Source organism: Wolffia australiana, chromosome 15, assembly GCF_029677425.1.
Source record: "Wolffia australiana isolate 7733 chromosome 15, ASM2967742v1".
Lineage (NCBI taxonomy): Eukaryota > Viridiplantae > Streptophyta > Magnoliopsida > Alismatales > Araceae > Wolffia > Wolffia australiana.
The window spans coordinates 1959959-1986047 of record NC_135849.1 but is presented as its reverse complement, the minus strand read 5'-3'; the positions used below and the strand labels follow the sequence as shown (position 1 = coordinate 1986047).

General features: G+C 40.3%; 2 protein-coding genes and 1 pseudogene across 4 annotated transcripts; 2 read left to right on the top strand and 1 right to left on the bottom strand.

Annotated features, from left to right (window-relative positions):
• Positions 1-1492: 1492 nt before the first annotated feature.
• On the bottom strand, positions 1493-8967 carry LOC144712789 (putative V-type proton ATPase subunit H; annotated as a pseudogene). The gene is made up of 11 exons (XR_013583877.1): positions 8841-8967; positions 8307-8363; positions 6077-6179; positions 5898-5968; positions 5715-5782; positions 5515-5632; positions 4471-4630; positions 3968-4093; positions 2223-3238; positions 1892-2116; positions 1493-1801 (listed from the first exon to the last, which is right to left on the bottom strand). The product of XR_013583877.1 is annotated as a putative V-type proton ATPase subunit H (transcript).
• Positions 8968-16580: 7613 nt separating this feature from the next.
• Positions 16581-21553, top strand: LOC144712940 (PTI1-like tyrosine-protein kinase At3g15890). 2 transcript variants are annotated; one of them, XM_078587370.1, is made up of 5 exons: positions 16581-16788; positions 18301-18451; positions 20334-20596; positions 20673-21243; positions 21323-21553. In XM_078587370.1, the coding sequence occupies exons 1-5, from the start codon at positions 16745-16747 to the stop codon at positions 21326-21328; spliced, it is 1035 nt and encodes a 344-aa protein (XP_078443496.1). In that variant the 5' UTR covers positions 16581-16744; the 3' UTR covers positions 21329-21553. The 2 variants fall into 2 exon arrangements, with proteins under 2 accessions (XP_078443496.1, XP_078443495.1); XM_078587369.1 differs by lacking the exon at positions 16581-16788 and adding an exon at positions 16836-16980.
• Positions 21554-21689: 136 nt separating this feature from the next.
• On the top strand, positions 21690-24039 carry LOC144712941 (uncharacterized). The gene is made up of 3 exons (XM_078587371.1): positions 21690-22578; positions 23767-23885; positions 23963-24039. The coding sequence occupies exons 1-3, from the start codon at positions 22351-22353 to the stop codon at positions 23988-23990; spliced, it is 375 nt and encodes a 124-aa protein (XP_078443497.1). The 5' UTR covers positions 21690-22350; the 3' UTR covers positions 23991-24039.
• Positions 24040-26089: the final 2050 nt, after the last annotated feature.

Sequence of the window (26089 nt, the reverse complement as noted above, 5' to 3'; positions counted from 1 at the left end):
ACCCCTGCAATCAACCTGCTCCCTGTCCAGATCTCACAGTCTACTAACACAATCTCAAGATTAAAATTTTAATGCGTTTTAGATCCCATATTATAATATATATATAAAAAAGTCAATTAATCCTGGAATTTTCCAAAGCACTAAGATTTTAGCAGTGAATACGGTAAAATTGCATTAAAATTTTTTAATCTATCGCACACGCTCCTTTTTACCATCTTAAAATTGTATGAAATAACTAACTCTATTTGAATTCATGACTGGAATGAAAAAATACACAATAAGTGTTGAAATGCATTAATTGAATTAATCTAATGCATATTAGGATTGTAAATGACATGTAAATGTATGCATCTTATGATATCTTCCTGATGGAGGACCATCCCAAGGAGCACACTCAATCTCATCATCAACCATGCCGTGTAGCTCGCTGACGTGAAGAATTCGTATTTCCAGTATCAAGTCTAACGTTGGGTTCCTTCTCCGGCGGTTCTTTCTTACATAATCACTTGTTTTACGACAATCTCCATTGTTTTATTTCCCTGTATGTGTTTAGGCCTTCCCATGAATGATGTTTATGTGTTTGTCTTATTGATTCACTTTGTACCTTTTGGGGGGAGTCCATTCGAATTCTTACTCCCCTAAAGAACCCTTTTAGGGGGAAGCCCCATAAGCTTCCCCCTTAAAAGGGTCCACTAGGAGGTCCATAACCGTCCCCCCCTCTTCAATAAGAAGAGAGGGCGGGTGAACATGGGAGTCAGGTTGTCTTCTTTCAAGAAAAAAAATCCAGACCTGTTTCGTTGAGTTGTCAGTTATTTTGTTCTTTGAGAGAGTTCATGTTTATGTTGAACACCTTCTTGATCTTCCCGTTATATCTCGGAGATCTGATTGGGAAGGAAAATTGTTGAAGATTACTGCCATTATTGCAGGGCTTCTCCAAGCTCCAGTAATTCTCCTCCAAAGCCAGAACGTCAATTGCTTTCAAGAAGACTCAATATTGATGTTTTCCTGAACATCTGATATTCCATGTGTGATTGTCAGATCCGGCGTCCGCGAACATCAAGTGGTTGTTGCTTTACCGAGGATTTTCTACGGTCTCACTTGGACCAATTTCACTCTTTCTCTTTTCCATGACCGTCGACTGGTTGCTTGTGCTTCCCCTGACGACCCCGTGTCAATCCGACTGGCCTTCATCGACGGACGATCACTCTGGTTCCATATCTCCTTCTTGCTGTTGGTCAACCCAGAATTTTCACCTCGAATCTACCTCGACGGTTCCCTCCTCGATCAATCTCTAGGGAACTCTCATCGTCGTGATCATTCACTAGCGGTGTCCACATTTTTACCAGTTCTCACTACCGCTTCTACTGCAGACTTTTCCTGATGATACATACACCATATCCTTTGGGAATGGGGAGTGATGTAACACAATGTGCCACGCTTGAGCGGCTCGTGTTACACCACGGGGAAATGGCGAGAATGGTGTTCGCAAACGTGATTAAAAATGATGTGTTGTTAAAATTCAACGAGTAATACGATGTTACACCAAATGATACACGACATCAAGGTAGGTAGTCAACACGAGGGTCGTGGATGCCTCGGCTTGCCGGCTCTTTGCACGCGTCGCACACTGTCTAAGGCGGGTCGAGGGACTGGCAGATTGCATGGAGCACTAGGGGCGGAGAGCTCATCCTCTCGCCTGATAGTCCAACTTGCCGCACACCTCAACATTGACATCAGCAGACGACGGGTTGGACTGCACACACTCCAAGCATCGCATCTGCTACACCAGCTCCACCCACTCCTGCAGGCACGAATGATCATCTCCTGCGATTGGCCCACACGATTGACGTATTGCATGAAACACAAAAGGCGGGAGCGCTCGCTCTCTCACCTAACTGATGTCTTCGTCACGCTCCTCATCAATGGCGACTGTCGACGGTGGGGAGGTCTCCGCTATGCATCATCACCACTGCGGGGAGATTCGGAAAAATGCCGACAGGAGCGATCTTCTCCGAGCACCTACCAGGTATCACTTATGTATCTTCTCTTTTTCCTGCACATGGGCGTGGACGAGTCGGGTTCTAGCATAATTGTGATATTTATGCTCGCTCCACGCCTATAAAATATGATAAAAAATCTACTTATATATATATAATCCCCCTGGGTGGCATCCAGGGCACGACTAGATCGGTCTACAGGCACAAAAGCAAGGTTGGACGTACCCGGCACCATGTTTTTTGCCAGTAAACAAAAACACAAGGGCCATGCCACTGTCAGGTTCCCAATGATCCATGTAATTGGCTCGAGAGCTTACGGAGTGGGGGATGAGCTTTGTCCATGAATATCCACACCACCGATCGGTGCGAACAGATCCAACACCATCAAGAAGATTTATATCATAAATTCAATTTTTAATCCTATAAACCAAAGAGTTTGAGATAGAGATAGAGACGTTGGATGTATACTTGCACTGTTTTTTTCGGATTCCTTTCTATCCTACTTCCATAGCGTTGGCAGATGGTGATGTTTGACATCATTGTCGTTAGTTGCTCTCTATACAGGACGACTGACGAGACGAAGAGAACATGATGATGAGGAGACATTGAGAAGGCGACAATGATGAGATGGATAGATATTGAAGAAGTCCTCAACCAATGATTGTATGAATGATGATAATTATGATGATTCCTCATCATCATCGTCATGGGATGAGCCAAAGCCTGTTTGGATGCCCTAAAATTTGCCAGTTAATTAAACCATTATGAAGTTTCTACTGGCAATTAAGCAGCTTGCCTTTGCATTTGCAAAGAGAAAATGCTGTCCAACACATGTTCCACACCGCTGTTTAATCATCAATTTTTGAGTTCAGCACAACTGAAAAGAGCTGGGTGGCTTTACTCAACGTTTACCGGGCCGTTGACAATTCTTAAGTCCCAGAAACCCAGAAAAATCCTTTTTTTCCTCCAATCCTTAAAAGTACCAGAAACTTATGAAGAAAGAACCAAATCAAGTCTGCTAGCCAGCTGTTAATTAACTTAAAAATCCGCCCGACTGATGCCACCCCCCGAGTAAAAGAAAAGAAAGAAAACAGATAAGGGAGTTGGGAATTTACCTCATCTGTCCACACCTGAGCTTTTATGTGTTGCACTATTTGTGGCAGGCCAAGATCGACCATCTGGGCACCGAACGATCAATTGGATAAGAAATTCATGAGCGTCAAGATGACAACCCTCACCACCTGTCGACATCAAAAAAATATAATTAATGAGGTTTAACATAAACCACCCATCAAAACATACAGTATGATCGGAAAAGTGCACAGAATGGCATCTGAAAGGTCCATTTAGTTCTAAGAGTGGAAAAAAGCCGCTTCCCTTTCAAGATTTCATAATGTTATAGATACCCATTGGCAAACTTTTGGATGAATGGAGAAAGAGAAAGAGAAGTTTGGGTGACATCAAGAACCCACCACCATGGGAGCCCCAAATAAACCCTGTAATGGGTCCCGATTTACTCCTCTCTATCTGCCTTTAATAGGAAACTCAGATTTTACACAAGACCCTCCAACTAAAGTAAGAAGTAAGACTTATAGCCCTGAATTCTCGCAACTATCAATGTATCAGGACTGACAATTCTGGAATACAAGGAGTTGTCCTCAGATCTGAGGGCCATATCTGGATTGACAGTAGCATCAGAATCGTTGCATTCAGCAAGTTTTGCATGGTCTTCTTCCTCTTAATATATCCCTTTAATGGCGCGTGATTTTAGACAGATTTCCTCCCAGGATTCTATCAGAAAGACCATACTCTCATGCCACCAAACCTTTGTACAGGGAAAAATCTCAATCCAAACTGGCCAGTGTAAATCATGATAGACATGAAGGCAAAGTAAATATTCATGACCAGAGGTCAACGTGTCCTCCATGGTCGAAATGAAAGGGGAGAAATCAAAGAAATTTATTTCCAACCTTTTCCTTAGTTGACCCTTTGACCACTTCGACGAGTCGTGGAAGGATCCTTGTCGTTGCCAGGTAGTCTATGGCCGTGCCGTAGAATGATAGCAGCCAGAGGCATAGGCAAGCTTCATAAAGGAGCTGCAGAATAGAGAGCTTGTGCTTGTTAGGCTTTAATCTGAATCAATTTTCCACATTCATGATTAACAAAGGTAGAGATGACTGGCATCAATGATGAAAGAATAATGAATCTTACAATTTTCTAGAGATGATAGAACCAAATTTTATGACATGCCATAAAACCAAAAGGACCGTGAGGTAATATTCAAATGAAACTGTGGATGTTGAATGCGTCATCAGAAACCAAAAAAATAAAATTTGTGAGGACTTGGATATTTTATCATTCAATCGAAGAAATACATGAAGATTTTCCTCAGACTGAGGAATTGTTGTATTCTTATGTAAGTACATTATAAAGCAAGAGAGAGAGAGAGAAAGAAAACAACAAATCAAATCACCTGAATGCTTTGTTGAGTGGACGAGGGGTGATCAAAGGAATCAGCAGTTTGATTCCATCTGCTTGAACAAAGTAGGCCCGCACAGAAGGCTCCTCAGTAATGTAGCTAATGCATTAACGGCTACCGGGCTACTACGGCTGGGGTGTGTTGGATTCTTAAGCTGCATTTAACATTCCTTAACAATCAACTTATAGAAAACTAGTATAAAGAGGAAATTGCAGCACAGTCATTTAAACCATGAGAATTATTCTGGGAGGTTTTTATCACTTTTCATGATTTCGACAAGAAAAAGATGCCTCCTATTGATGAACATACTATAAAAGCATTTTGCACATGCATTTTGATAGTGCAAAATTGGCCGAGAGTGAGAAGGAGCGAGAGAGGGGGGGAGAGAGAGAGAAGAGAAAGAGAGAGAGATCTTGAAAATTTCGTCACAAATAATGTTAAAAAATGAAACTTCTTTAAATCTGTCGTCATGAAAATACAAAAAACGAATATAATGGAACATATTACCCGACATAACTCATCTCAAAGTCCTTAATACACCTCTCTATCCAATTAATAAGTATGACCGGTAAGCTCTATTAATGTACTGAGACCTTCCTCTCTTAACGAATTTGCGGAGTATTCTATTCTTCTAGAAATGATATATTTCTCAGTATATGAAAGGGGAATTGCATTGACTTGTCAGTTGGGACAATGAATCATAGAAAATCACGTAGAGTTGGAGATAAGGAATTTTCCTGATTATTCCACTTTTTAAATCTTTCAAATAAATCACGAAATTTTCGAAACTTCCACTCATCCTGTAAAACCTACAATTCTTCAGAACAAACCAAAATCCCTACATGACATGTTAAAAATGTTTTTCGGTATGCACTTGCTGCGCATGGTTGGGTGAGCAGATATACAACCCTTCTCCAAAGCACCAAGATGATGACATATCCAAAAAACGCATGGTTTTGCGATCCTCGAGGACAATGCAAATAATGGGGGAGTTGTATCTATCCAGATTAATTTCCACAATTTTACACGGATGCATACCTGAGAACATAGCCAGTCAACCAACCCTTTGAGCACATCGTCAATGGTAGTAAACTTGATCTCAGAACTCGGTGCTTTACCATTTGAGGTACTATCATTCTTAACTTTTGGACTTGTGCTGAGAGGAGTGAAGTTCTATCTCAGTATAAGATTCGTCATAAGATAATAGATGCATAGTTGAATAAATATTTTTTAATTACCTCACAATTAGAGAGAGTATCTTACAGCTCTTTTCTTGCATGAACCAATTCGTGCCCCACAGTAATCTGACGAAATTTATTGTTTGTTAACAGTCATGTAAAATAGAAACCATGACATGTAGAAGTAAGAAAGGAGTTACACAAGTAGAAACAAAAGATTATGATTAAAGATAAAACTCAACTTAAGAAAGGCTCATAGTTGTCGTCGCTTTCCAGAGATTTATCATGAAATAATCTGGCTCGTTTTGGATTTGCTGCCCAACAAAATAAATACTGAGAATAGAGAAAAATGTGAAATTTTAATTTTCTACTCATTAATCTCAATTTAAATATGTTAAATTGTGATCTATTCCTTGATATACCAGAAAGCATTTCGTCAATTAGAGCAAGAACATATTCCACAGTGTCCGCCTTATTAATGGTTCGCAGGATGTTGACGAAGACTCTAATGTAGGCTGGACCTTCCTGCAGAAATTAAAAATTAAGGATGAGTAAAAAGATTTTTTGACTTGCTTCTTTATCTGCCATGTTCTGGAGCCTCTTGAAATTTAAATTAAGAATGAGTATTTAAAAAATATCAAGAATCTTGATGTGTTTAAATAAGATATTCCTTTTGAATCAGAACTAAGATGATTTTAACCGCACCGATGAAATTAGTCAAACCAATCAAGAGATTTGACCAAATCTTGAACTATAGGGTATTACAATATTCACATAACAATTATGAAACAGAGGTAAAAGAAAGGGAAAAAATACGTGCGCACAACAATTTCTGGGTATTACACTTAGGTCATTGGATCTTATAAATAGCTGTTATGAGAAACATAAGGGGGGAAAGATAATTATCAGTCAAGGCGAGAGTATTCTTTTGAACGGCATGATGGGTCTGAGGATTCTTCTCCATCTCAACCATCACAGTTTGTAATACAATTACACAACCCATCGGGGGTAATTTCGATTTTTCACGTCCAAAGGCTTTTTTGGTATTTTCTCTGGGATTGTATTTCTCTTCAAATAGGTTACCCTCCTCTTCCTAAGGGAAGACGATAGAGAATTGAAATTGAATCCCCGTGCATTCCTTCTGCCTCTCAAGATAAATAACCTCTCTATATATCTATTCCTTACCATCTCCTATCCCCTGAGATCATCTCTCCTATGGGTCTTCAGTCGATTTCACCTTCTCTGTGATCTTCCCATTCAATTCTAGACGGCCACACTTATCTCCCCTTTATATCTCCAAAATCTACAACCCCAAGAGTGTAACTGTTCCTGATAGAGAAAGAGAGAAGGAAGAAGGAGCTTCTACCGTGGCAGAGGGAGGGTGCGAGAGGGTGCTATTTGTTGGGGAGTGGAACGAGTGTCTGCAGTGGACATGCCACCAATGGATGGTGGAAAAACAAGAACCCAAACTCAGCTTCCAAATACATCATCACTGCTCTCCATCTCAGGGTCTCCATCCTTTTTTTCAAGTTGTTCATCAGAACTTTAAAGGTTTGGGCCGTAATTTATGCGATGATCTTCATCGGCTCAAGGGCTACATCTATTCAAAAGGAAATATATCGGCATGTTAATTGATGAAAATGTCCAAGTGGGCAATAATGAGAGAGATACCCCACAAAAGAGGTTGGGGTTTCTAACAACCTTCTCCAACTCTAGACTGCCACAAGTTTCTTACCCTAGAACTCCAAAATCTTCAACAAAGAAATACATGCTTCGGATACAATCAACTTGGATTGCATAAAATCTTCATGTTCATAAATCAAGGATTTTTCCTAGTATTTCTCTCTCACACTCTAGTCTGAAAACGAGTAAAACTTATTAATATTGGAGAAAACTAGCATGCACTGAAAAAGCTCTTAGCAACGCACAAGTGTGAGAAATTAGGTTTTCCACTCTTAACAACGACAAAAATACACGTCAGCTAAATCAATGGAGCTGATGGCCATGTATGAGGCTGATCGACGAGACTCATCTGATGGATACAGAAAAAGTGAAAGATAATATGAACAGCTACTGTCCTTGCATAGAGACAAATTAAGTGAATTTTGCAGAGATAAATATTCAGAGAAATCCTCAATGACCGCTGTAATCACCACTGATTATTGTTGAAGTCAACATCCTGCCTGAGTTAAGAAATGAAGTAGCAACTTTTCCATCGGCTATAGCTTGCAGCACAGTGTTAGGCGCAGAATCTTAATAATTTTTAATCACTGATCTTACTCCAAAGTAAAAAAATAGAATTAAGCCTCTTTTGTCCGATTAATTTCCATTTCCCACAAACTCAGGAACAACAGGCTTACGAAACAAAACCCAATAACACAGAATGGGATTTTGATCCTTCACATTCCTGGTTGAGATATTTTAACAACACCAGAAAATCCCAAAAAAAGAAATTTTATTACCTGATTTCTACTGTACAAAAAAATCATTGAGAAAAGTCACAAACGAAGGACTACTTTGAGCAATTACTAACGAAACATCAAATTCAACATCATAAAAAATTTAAAAATCGTGAAAATGAAAAAAATAGATAAGAAAGATCAGCTACAAGATTGAAATCACCCTAAGCCATAAAGATCTAAACAAACTCACATCGTCAAGTAATGCAGCACGGTTGCTCTCAGGTCTCTTATCATAACGCCGCAATAGCTGAAGGCATCTTCCAGTAATAAGCTTCGCATTCAAATAGGTCTCCCATGGTATGTCCCTTCTCAGGACCATCATAAACGTGAAACAAATATTTCATTTCAAGAACGAATTTAATTTCCTAGTATATTCATGGTGTCAATCATCCATTCAAACCCATATCTCAAAGAGATCGACTACACATTCAAGGGGAGAAAATACTCACCATACGCGAATAAAAAAACTCTGTCGGGGTGATAAACATTAGATCAGCTACGAAATAAACGAAAACTTGTGCAAAATTATCATGCCCATGAGCCCATCTATAGAATAACCAATTAGACCATTCAAATTACGGGAAAAGAAGCAGTTTTTGCCGCGGATCTTGAAAAACCCAGCTGAAAAATCTCGATCCAATCCCCAATTGGAACTGGGGAAAGAACGGAGGATCAATTTAGGAATTCCAACGATCCCAGACTCCGGATTGAACCCATATCTCACCTCTTGGATTTCGAGGTCGGCCATCGGCACGGATTTGGCTCACCCCTGCGATGAGACAGCGAGGATTCCGTCTTCTTCTTCAGATTGAAAGATCACTCACGAGGAGAAAGAACGCGTTTTTTTTCTGAGGGGGAAGAAAGCTGACAGGTGTTTAATTAGCATTGGCTAGGTGGGGCCCTCATTCAAGCTTAAGAACTAAGCATGTACAAATTATAAGAGATGGGAATGGAAGATATTTGAGGATGTATTCCAATAATCTAAACAGAAGTTTGTTCTAGTGATATTTTCCAATGGCGATGTAGTTTAATTTAGATGGCAAGGGGCAGTGATATATGAGAGGTCAAAGAACAAAGTCTCTCCCGCCCTCCATCTCTCTCTGTGTATCTACTTTTCTATCTATATGCCGATGTATCTATTTATCTCTCTATCTATGTATATATTTATCTCTCTATCTATATATCTATTTATCTCTATATCTATCTCTCTATCTATGTATCTACTTATCTCTCTATCTCTCTCTATATGTGTATGTCTCTATGTATCTATATCTATCTGCGTATCTATTTATCTCTCTGATGTAGCCCAGAAGCCCATTTTCTGAGGCCCATTGGCAACTTGTGGCCCAAGAAGAAGATTCTTCTAGAACTGACAGGATATGCAGAAAATTACATAGAGCCCCTCAAAATCCTCTGTCAGGATTTCCTCTGAAAAGATCTTCTAGAACTGATACTCTCTATCACTCTCAATCTATGTATCTATTAATCTCTCTATCTTTCTCTCTATCTATGTATCTATTAATCTCTCTATCTTTCTCTCTATCTATGTATCTATTTATCTCTCTATCTCTCTCTATATATGTATCTATCTATCTATGTATCTCTCTCTATCTGTGCATCTGTTTATCTCTCTATCTCTCTCGATCTATGTATATATTTATCTCTCTATACCTCTCTATCTATGTATATATTTATCTCTATTTATCTATCTCTCCCTCTCTCTACCTTCCTCTGATGGGGACCATCTAACTTCGAAGACCTTGTCAACCCATTCGTCACGCGAAGGCACATGGGCGATACCCCGCCTTCGGAGTACCCGGCCTCATCAACGGCCCATAAAGGTTTGACATTATCTTTCCTTGCATTTCCTTGTTTAGTAGTCCATGTATGACGGCCACTTATTTGTTTGTTTTTGTTTATTCGCACGTGTCTCGACCACTGTACGACTACACACTACGCATGTGTTAGCGCATGTGTGGGCGTATTCATGTGCCTCTCTCTCTCCTATTAGGAGGCCCTAATAAATTTTAATTGGGCCTTTTTCTCCTTTATTTCTAAGGGGGGAAGGCCCATATTTGCCCTATAAAGGGTGGAGCCCGCCCATAGGAAGAGAAGAGAAGAAAGATTGAAACAAATGTGATTTTTAGTGATTTTTCTTGAATTTTTAGTGTTTTCATAGTTTTCATCATATTTACAAAAATGCCGCTGTGAAGTTAGGAGAGAGAAAGGAAACCCTATAGTTTGCCAGAAATCGGCACCGTCTTCGCCGGAAACCGCCACCGGCCACGGCCACAGCAACGGCCTGAAGTGCCGATGCGGTCGCAACCGCAGTCGTGTCCTGAATTGCAGTCGCGGCCGCAACCGCAGCTGTGGCCGCCAACCGCCGCTGCCACCGCCAGGCCGCCAGCCATCGCCACGGCCGCTAGCCACCACTGTCGCCGCCGCAACTGCAACCGCCAGCCGCTTGCCGTCACCGTGCCCTACTACCACCATCGTGCCCTACCAACGGTGCTGCGCCCAGCCGTCGCCGCATCTTTTTGCCTTGCAACTTGCGTGCCACTTTGTTGTCGCACTGTCGTTCCCTCCGTCACGCTCATCGACACTGCTATCATGCACATCACGCCGTTGTTGTTCCCATCGTTGTCGACGTTAGTCAGTGCCTCTCCATTGCTCGTCATCGCCTGACCGCTCTCTAGGCGTCGCCTACCGGCCTCTTTATCGCTCAAACGAATGTCAGCCCAGCCATGACGAATCAGGTACGCTCACACTTCACCCCTCTTACGTGTTTAATTATTTCTTTTAGTGCCGCCCGAGCGTGTCTCCACCGCCGGGGGTTAGATTAGTGATAGATAGGATTCACGTTTTGAGGATTGGATTTCAATTGGTACGTTCTTGGTTTGGACCGTCAAGGGTGTGCGCAAAAGAAGCAGTAGCTGGGCTCGCACCGTCGGCCTTCAACCTGATATCCGGATCATCGGGAGCCCAGTGGCATTCCCAGGTCTTGCTTGCCGTAGCCTAGTGGATGTTGGTGCATGTCGACGATGAATTTATACTTCTCATTGATTATATGGTCGCATTATCATTAACATGACATCATCATTACTTGTCACCGCTATATATGATATGATCGCACTTACCCACCCTTTGGTGTAACATGAGCAGTTCGATCCTGAACCCGAGCGTGTTACATCTCTCTCTCTCTCTCTACCTATCTATTGTTGCTTAAAGAGTTTTTCTGAAAAGTTTCTAATTAAGTATAAGTAGAATGCGCAGACCTGGCTTATGCTAGCCATGCTATAAATAGGTGCCCATGATAGCCAGACCTGGATGTTGCCTTTCTCCCCTCTCTCACTCTCCACTCATTTCGCTAGAATGTCTTGATGGTGATAAAATCAACTAGATCTTCAAGAAGAATTGGAGAACAAAACGAGGAGATCTAACAGACCTTTAATTGGGTGGATACTTCTAGAAGCTGGGCTCATGAACGACTTGTTGACACTCTAACAAGCGGCAAGTCAAGGTGGAGCAAGTTCCCCAATAGGTATCATGAATAAACTATGTTTTAGAGATCAATTGAGAATTGATTTCTACCTTTATCAACATGTCAATAGTTTTTTCACACATTCAATCAAGGTCAAGAACCTAATATGTTTCAGAGTTTTAAAAATAATTTCCATGATTTTTATGGACTTAGAAGTTGATTTGATCAAATTCAATCCTGCAGAATGTGGGAAGCTAATTCACCCAAGCCATTTTTATTATAAAAAAATTACAAAAAATAGCCCTTTTTAAGCCATTTAAAGAATGCTTCACAGATGCAAAATATAATTCCTCTCATAATTTGAGAGGTCACAATTTAAGAGTTTTCAAGAATGATAAGAACTTTTTACTAAATGTTTTAATGAAACATAAGGATAAAATCATATTTTGAAATAAAAAATTGAATCTGGCTGACAAAAGATATATCTATTCGTTTTAGGGTAAAAATTAAAAAAATGATTCAATGTTTTAGTTTACATAGCGATGAAAAGATGCTTTGTTGAACCAAAAAATCCCCAAACATTTCTTTAAACTTTTGAAAATGTATAATGTATCATTTGTGTACCAGAGAGTGAAGAGAGATTTTTCAAACCTTATATACACTGCCGGCAACCTTTTGAAATATTACCCCATATTGAAAAAATCTATTTATTAATGAATTTTAAGCCAGACACATCATTCCTGAAAGATCATAAGTCCCCTTTTAAGCAGCGCACAAAAAAAATGCAATAGATGATACTTTGATAAAAAAACCCAAGTTTATTGTTGATTTTGCCTTTGATATCATGATATCACATCTCGTGATTGGCCTGGAGAAGTTCCACCCAATCTGATCAAGAGATGGCCAAAATTTTAAACATCAAATATAAATATTTCTGGTCAACATTCCAAGGCATTGGGACATAGATTTACTAAATACTGTTGAGTTTTTCTTTATTCATCATTTTTTTACTTGAGAATAAAGTGTTGCTTACTCATTTAGTGAAACTAAGAATACTTATCATGAAGGTAGATGCCCATTGCACCAATGGCATGATAGGACTAATCCTTTTCATGATTCATCTTAATGGGCTAGTCCTATGGTCCCTTCATTCGTTACCTTCTTCTATAGGCCAGCCCCCAACAGGAAAGCCCTTGAAGTGGGTACACAGCCTTTAATCCTTATAATTTATTTATTTAGTTTATTACTGAAAATTAGGAACTGAAAGTTCTCAAAAATTATGAAAAAATAATGATCTATTTAACCTTGAAATCCCACAGATAATGATCCTAAATCAATGAGCATATGCATAAAAGTACCAAGTAGATGTTTGCATGTATTTAAGGCAATCTTTTATAAATAAGTAAATAAATCATGTGATGAAATATGTTTCTTCAAATCATTAATGCATATATTTCATTTATTATTCAATTTAGGTGCACACTATGTATTAACAGAAGCTGACAATGAAGATAATTCTCCAAAAAATTATCTTTAACTTCCAAAAATACAATGGCATGCCATTAAATACATTATTATCTAATTTTTTTATAATATTATAAACTCCCAAGTTATATCATGAATTAACATCCATAAATAACCCTGAATTAAACGTTTATAACCAACACCAGCTGCCCATAATTTCAATTAATCATTATTCAATACACGAAGACAACAAACTTCTATGCTTGTTCTTGTGTTTTCTATATAATTTTATACATAGTACCTATTTAAAGTGCAACATATATGATCGATATCTAAATCATTGAATGCATAACTATGTTTCATTATTGACCACTATTCGGGAGTTATATTTGTGGACTTATCACTCTTTAGGGATAAGTCAATAGGTCAAAATCACCTCCATCTGGTCCAATTTTTTATCAACTTAATCTCTATATTTATAGTCTGAGAGGACTCTAGGAAACGAGTGTAATATAACTCAATATGTTTTTACTCCAATACTCGCCCAACGCAACCAATTTAGTTAAAGTAATCATCATTTTCCATCATAATATTATGTAGAGATAAAAGTTATAATAATATTTCACGATGAAAATTTTGATGATGACAAAATTATTTAATTCAGAAAGTCTACGGACATCATCCCCAAGGTTTTTGAGTTTTAACGTCTTTAGGGTTATGCACGTGATGTCAATTGCACATGTGAACTTCATAATTCAATGAACGAGGTAATGAAGATATACTACTTTGTGTTTGATGTATATTAAACACATGTATAATTACATTCATTTTGAGTGATATGTTGGTAGATTTAGTTATTTGGGAAAAAAAACTTGTTTTATCTAATTATTACATTAGGAACTCACTTGACATTACTCTGAAGGATAAAATTGTTCTATATAACTCACCTATTAAGTGAGTGATTCTGAAAGAGAATAACAAGATATACATATATAGAAAGGGTAATGAAGGGAAGAAAACCAAGCTGAAGATTCAACTCAAATGACCAAAATGTCTAAATCCATACATTAATATTTTAGTTTCCTAAGTAGGATCTTATTATGATATTTTTATACCTGAAATGTTTCAAAATTTAAATGTCAGAATTCATTCATTTTTAAGAAAAAAAAATCCGGGGGAAATATAAATAAAAGTGAATGTTTTGTAGTTTGAAATATTAAAGACAACTGAATACTTTTTAATTCATACGAATAAATATGGTCTCTTAAGACTTTATTATAGTTTCAGACTATATGTAGAAAAAAATATCAACAAATTGAAAGTATTCTGGAAAATATAGGAATCAAGAGATGGAAATGGAAAGGATATATAAAATTAATGATAAACATAAAATCCATTTAACTTAAAAACATGGTAAGTCATGTTATTTTTACAAAATTACTAGCACATTATAAAATGTTCAAAATCATAATGTATATGATAACTATTGAGTATTTGGCATGTTTAATTAATGGTACAATTAGTCAATTTGTAGAAATTTTGATCAATGCTTAAATTAAGGGTTTTACTGCAGAGAGGGATGGATTGAAAGTTGAGATACACAGCCAATCCAGTGGTTTTCATCAACATCCAGGTTATTTTTTTCTCTCTTTCTCAGTTACTGTCAGTATTGTCTTGTGATATCAATCAGACATAACATTGTATAGTCAGGTTTTGATATCTTCATCATTATGAGGTTTCAAACACGAGGGTAATTGAAACACTTTTAATTGCCAATTTGGTTTAATTTTTTAGTTTGGATCCCTTCCTTGCGCATTCTGCATCTTCCCAGCTAAAAAACTACATAATAATGGTTTAGAATATATCAAATAAAAAATAATTGATCTGTCAGACCCCACAAAAAATAATATGGTGATGGGACAATTAAACAAATAAAGTTTACAGTTGGATGGCCATATATTTCTCCAATCCCACATATAAAATTTGCTAGGGGTCCACATGAACACACACTCTCTAGTAAGCATGGGCCAACTATAACTTCAATTATAACTAAAACATACAGGCCACACATTAGTATAGAGTGATCCACAGCTCCAACGGAACATTGCTGCCAAGTAATCTTAGCCCCATCTCGATTTTAATATGGATGATGATATCCGACATGGGAAAATCTGATATCCGTCATTACAGATATCCGTCATCCCAATACCACTATACATAACAATATCGGCATCAGTCTTTGTCCCAGGGATTGGTCCCGATATCAGCATCTGTCCTTGTCTCGGGACTATCAGAGATGACAGATGACAAATGATGGAACACGAGGGACGGAGACTGTCATGCAAGTCATTTCCGTCATCCGTTCCAATGATTGAACTAGACGGACGATGGAATAATGACGATGATAAAATGCAGACAGACGACGGTTGAGACGACATTGAATCCACAGAAGAGATGACCAAACATGCGGCCATTCAGTCTCATCCCGTTCGTCCATAACTGCTATTCGTCATCTGTCAACTCACGTTGAACCGACATAAATATGATGTTCACTGCTCCAACGAAACGTTGCTTCCCAGTAGTCTTCGCCCCACCTCAATTTTGATATGGATGACAATACAATTTTGATATCTGGATATTGGACGGCAATCTTGGATATCTGTTGCTACAGTAACGGAATCTGGATATTCGATCCGATACCGTTATACATCACGATTAGGGTTTGACGGTCCCGGTCCGGTCAGGTTTTTAGCATAGAACTAAACCTTACCTAAACTTCGGTTCGGTATCATCCGTTCTTGTTCGGTCCCAGACCAGACTAGTGCCGGTTTGGTCAGGTTGACTAGTCAATGTCAAAGTCAAAGTAAAAAAATTATGTTCATAGTAATGTCAAATATCCTTTACATCAAGCGGTTGCCCACAGCTGGTTAAATATATGGCGTCTATGCTGAGCTCAATAGAAACCTCTCAATCGAGTTGGATTTGATATTTTTAGAATTTTATAAAAAATATTAAATAAATATCGAATAATATACTTCCAGATCCGGTCCAGTTTGACCCTTGGACCTAAACCTATTTGACAAACCGCAGCGTCCGTCCTTGTCTCAGGGCTTTAATAAATGACGAATGACTAATAACGGAAATGACGGGCGGGGACCGTCACTTCAGTCATTTCTGTGGTCCCTTCTAACGACTGTACAGGAGGGACGAAGGAGTACTGATGATGAGAAAATGTGGACAGATGACGGTCGAGACGACTACGAATCCTCTGAAGAGATGACTGAACAGGAGGGCACTCAGTCCCGTCCCATCCGTCCATAACTGTCGTTCGTCATCCGTTCACTTTCGTGGGGCCCACATAAATACACTGTCCCCTCGGAACATTAATGGAACTTCTGACGGCTGGCCCCAAGTAAGAGCCGATCATAACTGAAATGTTTTGGGTACGCGTTAAGATAATATGATCCGCAGATTTAATGGAACTTTGCTTTTCCATTAAAGCTAGATTCTCTGGTATTCTTCACTTCTCAGCTAGCTCGAGAAGAAGACGAAGAAGAAGAAGAGGAGGAAGAAGAAGAAGAAGCCATGGCGGGAAGCGAGGATCGAAAGTAGCGGGAAAGGAAGAAGAGGAAGAGGAATAGCAGCGGAGAATCGATAGAGACTGTCAGATCTCGCAGCTGAAGATGCCACTCTGCCCCTCATTTTGCTGCGTGAACTACTTTGAACGGTGCATTATTATGTTGTTCTAGATTTGTGCAAATGAGGACTCTGAATCATCCGATTTTCGTTGAATTCAATTTTTTTTTATGTTGTCTGATGAGGTGGTGGATCGTGTACGGTGTGATATTCTCTCGAGGAAGATTTCTGTTGAAAAAGCCTCTGAATTGTCTGATTTCTCTTGTCTGATGGATCTTGTACGGTGTGTTGTTCTCTTGCGGAAGAATTATGTATATGAGGACTCTGAATCATCCGACTACCGATGAACTTAATTTTTTTTACTTTGTCTGATGAGGTGATGGATCGTGTAAACGGTGTGTAATTCTGTTGAGGAAGATTTCTGTTAGAAAGGCCTCTGAAATATCCGATTTCTCTTGAATCCGAATATTCTTTCTTGTCTGATGGATCTTGTGCGGTGTGTTGTTCTCTTGGGAAAGAATTATTTTTAGGACTCCGAATCATCGGATTTCCGTTGAGTTTAAATTTTTTTGTGTGGTCGAATGAGGTGATGTATCGTACTCGGTGCGTAATTCTCTTGAGGAAGATTTCTGTTTGAAAAGCCTCTGAAATATCCGATTTCTCTTGAATTCAAATATTCTATCTAAAAAAAAATTAAAAAAAAAGAAAAAATATTGTATCTTGTCTGACGGATCTCGTACGGTGCCTTGTTATGTTGAGGAAGAATCATTTTATAGGACTCTGAATCGTCCGATTTCGGTTTAATTTAATATTTTTTACGTTGTCTGATGAGGTGATGATTGTGCACGGTGTGTTATTCTCTTGAAGAAGATTTCTGTTTACAAGGCCTCCGAGTTATCCGATTTTCTTTGAATTCAAATTTTCTTCACTTTCTGATGAGGTGGTGGATCTTGCTCAGTGTGTTATTCTCTTGAGGAAGATTTCTGTATGTTAAGCCCCTAAATTATCTTATTTCCATTGAATTTAATCCTTTTTGTTGTCTAATAAGGTGATGGATCGTATGTGGTGTGATATTCCCTTGAGGAAGATTTCTGTATGTTAAGCCCCTGAATTATCTTATTTCCATTGAATTTAATCCTTTTCGTTGTCTAATTAGGTGATGGATCGTATGTGGTGTGATATTCCCTTGAGGAAGATTTCTGTATGTTAAGCCCCTGAATTATCTTATTTCCATTGAATTTAATCCTTTTCGTTGTCTAATAAGGTGATGGATCGTATGTGGTGTGATATTCCCTTGAGGAAGATTTCTGTATGTTAAGCCCTTAATTATCTTATTTGCATTGAATTTAATCCTTTTTTCGTTGTCTAATAAGGTTATGGATCGTATGTGGTGTGATATTCCCTTGAGAAATTTCTGTATATAAGGCCTCTGAAACATCCGATTTCCTTTTAATTCAATTTCTTTGCTGTCTGATGAGGTGACGAATCTTGTATGTTGTGTTATTCTCTTGTGGAAGATTTCTGTGTATTGAGCCTCTGAATTCTTTGACTTCCATTGAATGTTATGTTTTTTGTTGTCTGATGAGGTAATGGATCGTTATAGGAGAGAGAAGGGGAATAAAAGGACGAAGACGTGGAGAATTTTCTCTCTCAAGGAGCTCCATTCGGCAACAAACAACTTTAACTATGACAACAAACTCGGAGAAGGCGCTTTCGGGAGCGTCTACTGGGGGCAGCTCACGGATGGGGCTCAGGTACCAAGTCTTCCCTTTTTTTTTGCTAACTGCGTTCGTATTCTTTGTCGACCGCATTTTTTTGTAATTTTTAGTTATTCATACGTGAGTTATCATTAATCAAAGCAATTCCCTAGTTCTGACATTTTGAATGTCATAAAATATCAGCCAAGAAAAATGGGCCGAGTATGAATCACTAAATACCCCTGAATTCTGTGAGGCCTCATCAATGTTCTAAACTCATTCAGTTAAATTGTTTTTATTTTCATCCATGAGGATTCAATTAGCATGACCTTTCGTTATAGATAAACCCCAACACGTCAATTATAAATTTGATGGCTTAGGGTTATAAGCGACATTTGCCATCTTCTTTTTCCTCTGACATGTCTAAAGGGGTGTTAGAAATATTTTTTGAGGAAGGCCAGAAATCAGATTCTTTCTCTTGCGGAAGTGCACTTTCTGCAGCTCCTGAAGAAACTTCTGTTAAAAGGAAGATTTAGGACGATTTTGAAAGGCGTCTCCCCTACATACATCAACGTCAATGGCTCTAAGAGCATGGAGAGGGAAAATTGGTCATTTTGGGTATTTGAGTCTTAAACTCTATAAAGGGTGTTTGGATGAAAATTCGTTGTTCCCTCTCCTACTAGCTCTCATTCCTCTCCCTCTCTTTGCCAAATGACCAAAATGCCCTTACTGGGATAACATTATGGAACTAACCCTCGATAGGATGAGGATTATATGACCGTCTGGGCCTGATGATTACAAACTTTCCGGCCCAGTTATTAAATGGGCGCTTGTGGGTCTGTTTCAGCTTTCTATGGCAAGTCCCTAACTGGACTCCATTGGAAAAATCTAGTGCATCTATTGGCATCAACCTTGACCCAGACAAAAGAGACGAAATCCTGGCCCTGGCCGTCCCGACATCCGGTGCCTCTTAAGCTACCCATCACAGAGAAGGGGGTGGTTTTTGACTTATCGTGAATGCCTTCCTTGCAACCATCAGTCTCTCGTGCCTTTCTTTCTGTTTCCTCTCTCAGACGTCCATTCCTGTTATCATGGAACAGTTTTCCACCATCAGGGAAATTGATAGAATTCCTCGGTAGATCTCAAGAATTCTCGAATCGAGAATCTCAAGAAAATATAATAGCAATCAAGAAAATCCCAGATTTGAGTAGTGCAGAGGGAAAACTGGGAATGTATAAGAAAGTGTCGTGGAGAAGAGAGTAAGGATAGAGCAAGAACAACTCTAGAAGAGATAGAGATGGATCAAGGCCGGATCGGCCGTTCTCCGCTGGCGTAGAGAATCTCCCACCAGCCCGCGCCCTTGCGACTGAGAAAAACCAACTCGATACCCTTCCCCCTTTTTCCCTCTTTATTTATAGCCTCCCCTCCCGCCAGTTATTCTAACTTTCACATGTGCTTCTAGCGATCCGTACGTGCGACTCTTCGTCTTTCTGCGGTAAGTCTTCGGAAGGTGCTTATCAGCGTGTGACGCCTTGTCATCTTTGATAAGTCTTCGGAAGATGCTTATCACAAATGGCGTTGTCCATCCTGCTGTACCCGAAGGCGTCATCCACTCCGCCAGATCTCTTTCCCTTCTTTTTCTTCTCTCTCTCTCCATCTCTTCTCTCAGACCATGAATTCCAAACAGGATTGAGATTACACTTTGGAAGCATTACGGGATTACAATGGGGTTGTATCAGTAGCCGAGTCCATTTATAGTTTTTCTGGTTGATTGACATTGCCCAGCTCCCAGAGTGGCAGGAACTCTCCCTCTCTCGTTGATTCAGCACTTCTCTATGCATTTCTGCAATTAGACGGATTTTTTCATGGTTTCCATACATATTGGGCTAACACTCTCCCCCTGAATTCTAACTCTAGTAATCTTGCGTCCCATGTTTAGGTAGCTGTGAAGCGGTTAAAAATGTGGTACGACGAAGCTGAAGTAGAGTTCTCGGTGGAGGCTGAGATTCTATGCAGAGTCAAGCACAAGAACCTCCTCTGCTTACGCGGCTACTGCAACGAAGCCGAGGAGCGTCTCTTAGTCTACGAGTATGTGCATGACCTGAGCCTCTACTCTCATCTTCACGGCCCAAACTCCTCAGACAACGAGCTTGACTGGCCGAAGCGGATGAAAATAGCTATCGGGTCGGCAGAGGGGATCGCGTAAGTGAAAAAAAATAAAAAATAAATGAGATTTATTCCATTTTGGCCCAAAATTTCTTGGTTTTATCTTATGCAGTTATCTCCACCACCATGCCTCTCCTCACATCATACATGGGGCCATCAAGTCAAGCAATGTACTATTGGGCCGGGACTTTGAGGCCCAAGTTGCGGACTTTGGGCTGGCCCGGCTCATTCCCGGTGGGCCCGGCCACGTCAGCGGCGGGGCCCGTGGTTCCCAGGGCTATCTTCCTCCCGAGTACTCCACCTCTGGAAAGGCCTCGGAGAGCAGTGACGTGTACAGCTTTGGGATTCTTCTTCTGGAGCTGGTCAGTGGGAAGAAGCCTGCAGAGAAATTTGGCAATGGCGGCGACACCGTGGCCGAGTGGGGTCTCCAGCTGGCTAGAGAGAGAAACTTCGCCGCAGTGGCAGATCCCTCTCTAGAAGGAGAGTTTAGTGAAAAAGAGCTGAAGAGGGTTGTTCTTGTTGCTCTTGCCTGTGCCCAGAACAGGCCTGAGAAGAGACCCACCATGGCCCAGGTCCTTGGTTTTCTCAGAGGCGATGAAATTGAAGATCTTGAGAGGTTGGAGAAGATGATTATGGAAGAAAGAAAGGCAGATGATTCGGAGGTCGGCATCTCTCGCGACCAGGTATGATTTTTTTGTTGTAATTTTGTTTCAATATCTGTAGATTTAGTTGATAGATCCAGATCATGTGTGATATTGTCAGGCCTGAGAAAAATACCCATCATGGTCAAAGTTCTGGGTCTGCTCAGAGGGAGAATATGATGGTCAGGTGTGAATGTTTTTTTGTAATTTTGTTTAATTGTGTAGATTAAGTTAATGTATCATTATCATGATCCGTATGCATCCCGGGTGGTGCGGAAAGGCTATGGTTTTTCGCATTTCTGTATTCCTGAATCAATCTTTCATGTGATTGGATATTTCCTGGTTTTGCCAAGTCCCAGACATATTTAGGAGAGAGAGATGCATGTAACATCTGGTGAGACATACATATGGAGAGAGAAATCATGCATGATCATACATACTGCTAGACACATACATCTAGTGAGACACTTGTCCCGTCCCGTCCCGTCCCGTCCCGTCCCGTCCCGTCCCGTCCCGTCCCGTCCCGTCCCGTTGTCTTAGTTTTTTTAGATATATCAAGGGAGGTGCATATACTTTTGGACAAGCGAGATGCATATAAAAGAGTCCGATGTATATCTAACAATTCAGGCGCGCGCGAAGACTAACTTCTGACTTGTTTTGTGGATACTTCATCAGGGAGATGAATATATTTAGTGAGAAGTGAGAGAGGTTAGAGAGAGTTATAAGGAGTGCGATGTATATGTAAGAATTTAGAGAGAGAGAGATATAGAGAGGGGGGAGAGAGAGGAGGGTTCTGAGAATTATTAAGAAGCGCGATGGATTCTGGGTAGAGAGCGAGTTGGGTTATAGGTAGGAATTTAGAGAGAGAGTTAGGTTCTGATACTTGGCGGTTGAAATCTAGAGAGAGAGAGATGTGGGTTTTGGGTTGAAATTTAGAGAGGTGGGTTCTGGGTTGAAATCTATAGAGAGAGAGGGAAGGGGTTCTGGGTTAAAGTTTATAGAGAGAGAAGTCGGTTCTGGGTTGAAAGTTAGAGAGAGAGAGAGAAGTGGGTTCTGGGTTGAAGTCTGGGACCTGGGTTGAAGTTTAGAGAGAGAGAGAGAGAGAGAGAGAGAGAGAGAGAGAGAGAGAGAGAGAGAGAGAGAGAGAGAATGTTCCATCTTCGGGTTCTCTCGGCAGGGCGACGAGCGCGCACGGCAGCGGAGATCGTGGCCGGCGGAGAGGCGAGGCAAGCGCGGGAGCAGTCCATTCCGTCGGCATCGACGTCGTCGTCGTGGTCGAATCAAAGTCCTCGCGTTGAAGAGTGCAAGGCCGTCGCCCGCCTCTTCCGCAGCATCGCTTCCTCCTCCCCGGATCAGCTCCATCTTCCGCCTCTTCCGGTAATCTCTCCCTTCCTCTCTCTCTCTCTCTGCTTTCTCTCTCTTTGATGCTTCGGTCGTTCTTGTTCTTCCTCGCCGTATTCCGAATCTGCTTCGTCGGTTTCAGTCTGTGATTGGGTTTCTCTCTCTCTCTCTCTCTCTCTCTCTCTCTCTCTTTGTTGCTTCGCTCGTTCTTGTTCTTCCTCGCCGTATTCCGAATCTGCTTCGTCGGTTTCAGTCTGGATTTGGGTTTCTCTCTCTCTCTCTCTCTCTCTCTCTTTGTTGCTTCGCTCGTTCTTGTTCTTCCTCGCCGTATTCCGAATCTGCTTCGTCGGTTTCAGTCTGGATTTGGGTTTCTCTCTCTCTCTCTCTCTTCTTTCTCTGATGCTTCGATTTTTCTTTTCCGTCCTCTTCGTATTCCGAATCTGCTTCATCGGTTTCAGACTGTAATTGGGTTTCTCTCTCTCTCTCTCTCTCTCTCTCTCTCTCTTTCTCTGATGCTTCGCTCGTTCTTTTCCTTCCTCGCCGTATTCCGAAACTGCGTCATCGGTTTCAGTCGGTGATTGGGTTTCTCTCTCTTTCACTTTCTCTGATGCTTCGCTCGTTCTTTTCCTTCCTCGCCGTATTCCGAATCTGCGTCATCGGTTTTAGTCTCTAATTGGGTTTCTCTCTCCTCTCTCTTCTTTCTATTTTTCTCTCTCTTCTCTCTCTCATGCTTCGCTAGTTCTTTTCCTTCGTCGCCGTATTCCGTACATACTCCATCGGTTTCAGTCTGTAATTGGGTTTCTCTCTCTTTTTTCTCTCTCCTTCTCTGGCGCTTCCCTCGTTCTGTCTGTCGTAACCGTCTGCCGTATCTACTCCATCGGTTTCAGCCTGTTATTGGGTTTCACATTCTCTCTCTTTGATATCTCTCTCTCTTCTCCCTCTTTCTCCCTCTGATGCTTTGTTCATTCTCGCTGTCTGCCCTGTCTACTCAATCTGTTACATTCTGTGATTGGGTTCTTCTCTCTCTATCTCTCTCTTCGCCCTCTTGTTCTCTGTGACCTCGCCATCTTCTGCTTCTTCACGGTCTGTTTCAACCAGTAATTTCTTCTCTCTTTCTCTCTCCACTTTCTCACTCATATTCAGTGAGTTGTTTCTCTCTACACTCCCTCTTTCTCTGTCATCTGACCTCAAATTTCCATCTTCTCTTTCTCTCTCTGGGGCAAGGGATGGAGAAGGACGCTTCTCTTTGCTCTGGCCATTCCCAGCCGCTTCACTCCGGAGGACTTTCTGCACTTTTGCTGCTGGCCTTACTCCGAACGGCTACAAGAGCTTCGAGTTATCAGGTAAAAATCTTAAAATTCTTTCTCCCTCAATCTCATCTTCTAAATCTAATATGGGTGTATTTTCATTTGTGATCAAGGATTCGATATGATCCATCAACTGATTGATCAGAATCCCAATTCTATTTGGTCTTCCATCAGGTCGATCCGCAGTGAGGTAATCCGATGACAGATCAATCAACTGATCGATCAAAATCCTTATTCAATTCGATCTTCCATCTGGTCAATCTGCTGTGAGGGATGAATCAACATCGAACAAGTTTTATCCGATGGGCAGTCCTTGTTTGATGTACAGTAGGGACCAGATTGGCCCATGGATACGATCAACATCCAGTCTGTCTGATCGATTAACTGATCGATCAGATGGACCTGTTTTGGTTGACGGATGGCGCGGCGCTGACGATCAAAGGTGATCAGATCCGATCATGTTTGGATGCAGAACCGTAGTTTCCATTGAGTGTGCAACTACTGATGCGGTGACTAGGGTTTGGCTCTTGTCAATGTCAACTTCATCGCTGATATCATCTACTCTTGTTAACTTTGATAATGGCCATGACATTGACAGATTTTAGGATGGTTGACTATGAATGGCAACAGAGACCCAGTTCATCAACTGTGTCTTATCTGGGAGGATCTCGGCGCCTCTATTCTATTGAGTCCTTGAATGTCCTCCTTGGGGTAGGGCTACAAGTATTTAAAGAAATTACAATAAATCCAAAAATAATCAGAGTATCCTTGAAAGGGGTTGGGGATTGTGACACGCGTTGACATTGATTATCATAATTGAGAATGACCCATATGTGGTGAGTTATCATGCCCTGAAGACATTGTTCTGTCTCTCATGACTAGGAATGATGAAGTGGAAGAATGGTACAGCATGCTCATCACCTTTGATGACCAGAAGGCTGCTGATAGTTTCTATTTAGATCTCAATGGCTGGCGTTTCCCTTCAGAAGAGGTTTCCCTCTCTTTGGAAAAGTCTTATTTTAAAAGAAAGTTCTCAGTATTTATTTTTCCTGCTATCTTACTGTGTCCATTTTTAGGCTGAGGTCTGCCATATTCTCTTCATATCCTCTGTAGAGTTTACAGAGGATGCTGATCCCGCCGCCCCGCCCGGGTTTGTCGAGCTGCCTGCGTGCCCCGTTTGTCTCGGTGAGAACCTTTCTGTTCTGATTTTTTCGCTTCCTCTTTACCCAGAGGTCATGTTTAGCTTTTTTTTTGTACTGAGCACAATGTGTGATTTCATAATCCATTCAACTAGTGATTTTATTTTCTAATGGAAGAAGAGGCGAAAAATGAGTAATTCTTTCCGGTTGGATGTAAGTTTGACTGGCTCATTTTCTCTTCCCATTTACATCATTTGAAACATGTTCGCTTATTTCACCAAATTGCTGGAATTTTGAGGAAAAGGGATGTCTCATATGCTGTCTTGCGTATGCTGTGTCTGAGAAAACACTTCTATTGCTTCTCATCAAAATTGTGAAAATAATATGCTTGCGTGAATGAACTTATTTGAAATTAAAATTTCCAGTTAACTGTTCTTCAGAATGTTTCAAAAGAAAAAAAAAACTGTTCTTCAGAAACCCTGCCAAAACACTCCCGGATGATCCTTTTGATCCTAAAATTCTGTGGGGATTCAAAAGCCTCATTCAATTCGTTATCATCAACCCTGATTCTCTGTGTGACCTTTCTTTATTTCTGTATAGACGCGATAAAATGTAAGTAGAAATAATGCGCATTTGGGGAGTAATATAAGATGAATGACTGATAGAAACTAGTCATTGTTCTTCAGGAGTTGACGGGTAATTACATAATAGGACTACTATAAATTTTTTTTTTGAAAGAATAGGACTACTAGAAATTATTGTGCATTTTACAGCACAAATTAATTATCTGGAAAACACACCATGTGGAGTGCTGAATTAAAGCACACCTGCAAGTGTTAGAAGTTAGCTATTCTGTTCTTTATATTTTGTTTTGGCTGGAAGTTAGCTAATTTCGTTTCTTATTTTTCTGATTATCATTCAGAGAGATTGGACCAAGACACTAGTGGGATTGTCACTACAGGCTGCGACCATTCTTTTCAATGCTCATGCATTTCAAAGTGGGCCAATTCATCCTGTTCAGTAAGTTCTCTCCAAATAAACAATGGTTTTGGGGGATGAGAAATGCTCAATGTTTTTTTCTAAGTTTATACGTTTATGAGT